The sequence below is a fragment of the Eptesicus fuscus genome, chromosome 23 (genome assembly GCF_027574615.1).
Source record: "Eptesicus fuscus isolate TK198812 chromosome 23, DD_ASM_mEF_20220401, whole genome shotgun sequence".
NCBI classification, from domain to species: domain Eukaryota; kingdom Metazoa; phylum Chordata; class Mammalia; order Chiroptera; family Vespertilionidae; genus Eptesicus; species Eptesicus fuscus.
Window position 1 is genome coordinate 16768508 of NC_072495.1, and position 6000 is coordinate 16774507.

General features: G+C 52.4%; 1 protein-coding gene across 3 annotated transcripts in view; it reads right to left on the reverse strand.

Moving 5' to 3' along the window:
• ETS1 (ETS proto-oncogene 1, transcription factor) overlaps positions 1-5778 on the reverse strand; it is a 66935-nt gene extending 61157 nt beyond the window's left edge. For all 3 annotated transcript variants that reach the window (XM_028146922.2, XM_008142552.3, XM_054712459.1), the window contains exon 1: positions 5316-5778. In XM_028146922.2, coding sequence (XP_028002723.1) covers positions 5316-5397 — 82 coding nt within the window. In that variant the 5' untranslated portion in view covers positions 5398-5778. The remainder of the gene's footprint in view (positions 1-5315) is intronic.
• Between the last annotated feature and the right edge of the window lie 222 nt (positions 5779-6000).

Genomic DNA, 6000 nt, shown 5'->3' on the forward strand with positions numbered 1-6000 from the left:
AGAGAGCAAAGGTAGGTACCTCCGGCCTCTTTGCAAGCAGGAGAATTCACCTAAACCCATGTAAAGAAAGTGAACTCATTGCTGGTCTGTCTCTCACCACCCAGCGTGTAAGTGAGATGCCAGGAAGGGCAGCGTCCGTGATGAAAGAGGTGGAACAAGCCGAGTCAGGAGCCGCGGGAAGGAAGCGACCTTGGAAGTGAACATAACCACCTCCCCACCTGTGCGAGAGTGAACACACTGGGAAGACAAGAGCCCCTGGGTCTCTGCTTGCTGATCGGAGGCAAACATTGCTGGACCCTTCCAGCATCTTCCTGAAACAGCCCAGCTGACTGCCAGGTCTGGAGACGGTGCCTGGACAGGCTCTTTCCCCAGGCTCAGCGGAGTCATGCAGGGTGGCTGGGACCCCTGCACCTCTTAAACCCCCAAAGCACCAACCATCACTGCCTTCTCATCGCCCCCTCTTTATTTATTTAAAATATTTTTATTGATTTCAGAGAGGAAAGGAGAGAGAGAGAGAGAGAGAGAGAGAGAGAGAGAGAAACATCAATGAGAGAGAATCATTGATCAGCTGCCTCCTACATACCCCACACCAGGAATCGAGTCTGCAACCCGGGCATATGCCCTTGGCCGGAATTGAACCCGGGACCCTTCAGTCCTCAGGCCTCCGCTCTATCCACTGAGCCAAACCGGCTAGGGCCCTCTTCTAATTTCCACAGTTTCTAAGAATAACACGGTGTTTTCATTTTTAGGCATAAAATGCGTGCAACAGCTGGTCAGTTTGCAGTTTTCTAACGGTGCGGCCTTGGGCGAATTATGCACCTCTCTGTATATCATTTTCCTCCTCTGAAAAGGAGATAAAATAAGACCTCCCCCAGCCCAGAATGTAAAAGAGCAACTGTATGTTATCAGGACAAGTACATGATGCAGGCTCCACCTGTATCAGGAAGACCCCTATAGGAGTGAATGCAAGAATCTCCCTTCGAAGCAAACTCATGGAATGCCACCACCTCGGGCCATTCCTTCTGCAAACCTGAGAGGCATCCCACTGTGCGGCCGCTGAGCCTCTGTAGTTAACCTGCGCTCTTGGAAATGGGAGCCTGGCTTTGTTGAAAAGCCCTGAGCTGCACTAACGGGCTCTGGGTTTGCACAGAGTCCGATGGAGGTCAGAGCAATCTGGCTCTGGGAGGTTGACCTGGGCTGGTTTGTCTCCTAGAGGGAGGTGATCTCCTACAGGGTGGCCTGGTCTCTTTAAGAAAGAAAAAAAAAGTTGCACAGACCAAAAAAAAAACACACAACAACAACAACAAAAAAACACCCAGCAATACAAACCAACCAAAAATGCCAGGAATGCAAGCTCTGCCAACCAAATAAATAAATAAAAATGTGAGATACTTTATAATAACTGGACACGATGCATTTCCCAAGCCTGCATAACTGAAATACCCTACTTTTCCATCCGCCCTGCAAATGGCCTGGTGGCCTCTAGTCTTGGTTGGCTGTTTGGATCTGAGGCAGCGTTGACAAAGCCCATCACCCAAAGTAACTAACGGACCCCTGTGCCTTTAGCTCTGACAGGCGAGACCTCGCGATCCTCTGAAAGTTACCCATCTCCGTGTGTGCTCTCTGGAGATCTCCACTAAGCGGGAGAAGGCGTTCTCTTTAACTGCACTCTTCTCATACCTAAAGAGGTACAGAATACAGCGGGAGCCCCCATCAAACATTTCAAGGGGCCCCTGAAAATTCTACCCCAATCAGGGTCACTTTTTTTTTTGTTGACTTGTTTTCTAGTTAACTGTTCGAGAGAATGTACTATGGGTCAGGCACTGTTTTAAGAGGTTGCACGCATTCATAGGTTTAATTCTCATGTCAACCCATGAGGCGGGACAATGACTACACTCATAGATGCAGGAGCTGGAGCACAGAGAGATTAAGTCATTTTGCCCAAAGTCACACAGCTAGGAAGTGGCAGAGCTGGGATTCCAACTCAGAGAGGTTGGCTCCAGAGCCCCAGCTCTGAGCTGCTGGGGTCCTTAGTCACTAATGGGGTGGTCCGTGGGCAGGGGGGGTGTCTTGAAGTACAATGAACAAGGGATTCTGGTAGCCTGGCAACTATGCCTCCTACTTGTCTACACTGATGAAGATACACAGACTGATGAGAGAGACGGGGAGAGGGACAAAGCATCTTCCTATCTCTAAGGTCCCCAACGATGGACATCCTCTGCTCGGGCCCGAGGGGGGGAATCTTTTACTCCTGTAAAGCAGCACACATCCAGAATTAAGACTCTTGCTCTTCTCTGGGCATTACACTCACCTCACCAAGAAGGTGGAGTGGGAAGGAGACAAAAACTGAAGCAGCTTGGGAATGTATTTGCTTTGGCACCCAGCCTCCACCCCGTCCCCAGCCAGGTCCCCACCGGGAGGGAACTCCATGGACACTCAATAGCTTTGTTCGTTTTAGCCCATTTAAGATCTGAGAACCCTGCCATCGCACATTGCCACCAACATGGCCTATCTTCCCACGCCGAAGGAAAATGCAATTCCAATGTCATTTCGAAGTACAGACATGTCAATTCGGGCCCGAAAGCTGTCAAAAATGCTGGGAGGTCTCCATCTAGAATCAAGGTTCCTGATCAAGTCCTATTCACAAACACAGGCAAACAATCCAGGACTCCTGTCCCTCCCCCTCTCCCCAATCTCCCGCCTCCCTACTGCCTGCCTCTGGCTCTCCCATGGGAGTGGGGGACGGGGTGGGGGGGGGGGGGGGGGGACCTGGTTTAACTATTTAAACCAGATAAGATCCCAAACTGGTTGTCTCCACACCTAAGAAACTAAACAACCCGCAGGCTCATTCTGACAAATATTTAAGTCACAGCTGTGGACACAAAGCCACGCTGCGAGAAGTTAAACTTTAAACACATGTCTTGTACGGTCTGGTGGGCAAGGCAAATCCCCCCCCCCCCCCCGCTCAGCCAGGGTCTTCTCCTCCCACAACAAAGCAGGCGGCCAGGCCGGCGTGTTTTCCATCCTTGCACCTGCACGTTTGAGTCGCAACTGAAGGTTCTTTGCTGGGCTTTGCAAAGGTAACTTGCAGTATTGCTGAAGGCAGTGGACGCGGAAGTTAGAAGCAGGGATTCGATGTACTTCAGCCGAGAGCTCACTAGATACTCCCAGGTGAGAGACTCACCTTCTCTGTGCCTCTCTCTCCCTCCCCCCTCTGTGGGGTATGGGTATAATGTTCACGCATGTTTCTAAACACCCAGAACTAAACTCACTAAAACTTGGTTATGATCCTCTATCTATGTATTTCCAAGTGTCTCCCTTTATTTTCCCCAAGATAGTTCCAGAAATCAAGCCTCGTTACAGTGAATGGCAGACAACTGCCCAACCCTTTTGACCAGCTGAAATTTGTTGTACTGAAGGTTGCTTACTTGGTTTGTTAACCTTTTTTTTTTTAAAGAAAAAAATAAAGAGGGGCCTATAAAGACGTTTATTTGAATGGATGTGACTGTAACATGAGGCCTTATTCTACCCATTTTGCAGATGGAGAAACGAAGGGAAGTTATGTACCCAGGGTTTGTGTTTATCCATAGCCCACATAACAGCATAATATACTTAACCTGTCTAAAATTTAACATTTAATTACTTAAAAGTTGCTCCAGCTGTTTACTATGATCTAAAACTTGGGTTGCCAGGGACTTTTTTTTTTTTTTTCCTTCCCAGCCCCTGGGCTCCACGGTAGGTGTGTGAACTGACATAGCCACACCATATTCCCCACACGACCCACTCCGTGGACACGCGGATCAACAAGCCACTCTAAAGGAAAAGACCTACTAGCTGCATGTATGTCTCTGCAGGACACGACCCTTTCGCCTCTCGCCTCTATGGTTGGAACCAGCTGTGACTAACAAAACTTATTCCGGGTTCCTTCGGACCCCCCCAAAGGCAACTGTCATAGGGACGTGAGTTTTGAATTTGTAGCGCTCAGTGCCTGAGAGGTCTCTGCTTCTAGTGGATCTCAGCATGGCTCTCGCCACCCATCGCCCTCCTCCTGAGGACACAGAATCTCCAGCCTTCTCTGCGCACTTCTCCGTGATCCAAACTGGGGCTGAGTGTTTAGGGGGTCTGGGAGGAGGGGACGCGCCCCGTCTTCACTGACATCGCTGAAGGACCCTCCAAGTGACAAAACATAGGCGTGGCTTGTGTTGAAAGTGCGAGCAGATTCAGAAAGAGTTAAAATGCACAACTAATTCTTCTGGCAGAGGCGGTGAAGGGTAAGCCGCAGGGAGCAGCAGCTAAACGAATGGAGAAGCTGAGGCACACTTTACACACGACTGCCGTGCATGATTTTTCCAGAAAGTAGCGCCTTTTCCCGGTATCTTTCTAACTTCCCCTCCCAAATCACCAATCTCAAAGGAGAGCTGGCAGTGCCTTATCCTAAAAGCAATCATCTTTTTCTTCCTAAACGGCATTTATTCCACGAATAATGGAGTGCCAGACTCCGTGAAACTGCTCAGCACCAAAAAAAAAAACTGTGCCTAAGGCAAAATGAAATTTCTTCCCCACCCCTTTCTTCTTCAAGTCCCTCAAATCAAAGAGGAGGCCACCGCCACCCACTAACTAACCAAAGACCCAAAGTGGGGTGTTGGGATGATGTTTGCCCTCTGCTAAGGCATCTGTAGTCCCAGAGGGCAGATGAGAAGAAAAAAAAAAAAAAATGGCCAAAGTGAGTAATCTGCATGAAAAGCATCAGCGTGTTTCCCGAAATTAAAATGCCCATTTCAACTCTCCTCCCACCTCCTTGTCCTTCAGCCAGAAAAAGAGGGGCTAGAAAGCTAAGGGACCGGTGACAGGGGAGCAAGACATGTGAACCAGCCCTGGAGGGGCCAGCCAGTTAGACACCTTTCCCCCTCTGATTGCCCAGGGCCCTCCACCCAGGTCCATTTCTGGGGGATGGAGAGTCAGGGGAATGATGTCCTCTGCGGGTGTCCATTCCCCAAACGTGAAGGGGGAAAAAGCCAAGAGGGTTCTTGCTCATTTGGAAAAAAAATACAGAAGCGGGAATGGGGGTGCCGGACATTCTATAAAGCTTTTTCCCACTCTTCACAAAAACACAGCTGTGAAAATAAATACCACCCCCAAACCAGGGTCTCGGGCCACCAACAGTCCTCTTCCCTGCCTCTCTCCAGCTGCCACCAGCATCGCCCGCTCAGGCACCAACGCACAGCCTGGAAGGGAATGTCGAGGCGCGTGGGGGGGAGACGTGGAGGAGACCCGGACCCAGAGCTGGGGGGCGCGTCTGGGCAGTCACCACTCACCCGGGGAGGGGAAAAGCTCCAGATCCACTTTTTCCGTCTTGATGATGGTGAGAGTCGGCTTGAGATCGACGGCCGCCTTCATGGTGCCAGGAGTGAAGGGCGGACAGGGTGATAGCAAGTTTGCTGTTATTCTTGTTGTCTGTGTGCTTTTTTTTAATGGGGATTCGTCACGGGGGGAAGAAAGGGGACGGGGGCAATCCGGTTTTCTTCCCTCGAGTCTCAAATTCCCGCCGACTTTCCCCCCACCGCGCCCCAGGAGGTGCGCGCCCGGCACTCCGGCGAAGTTGGCACTTTGCGGGGAAAGTCGCGCGCTCGGGTCCCAGGCTCGCCCGCGCCGCGCCGCTCCCTCCGCGCCCGCGCCCGCTCCCTCCTCTCGGCCGCCGGCTGCCTCCGCTCGTCGCCGCTCCCCGGAGCCGCTCGCCAGTCCTCCCTCCCGCGCGCGCTCTTCCCTCCTCTTTAGGGCGTTTCTCTCTGCGCGGAGCCGGGCGCCGGGTCTGCGCCCCCCCCCTCCCACCGCATCCCCCAGGACCTCCGCAGGGGGGAGCGCGGGCGGGGCGCGGGGCGGGGCGGGCAGCGGCTGGGCCCGGACCCGCAGCCAATCGCAAGCGGCCGCCCAAAGTGAAAGGAAGGTGGGCGGGGCTCCCGGCAGCCGGCGCCCCGCCCCGCCACCCCGGACCCCGGGGTC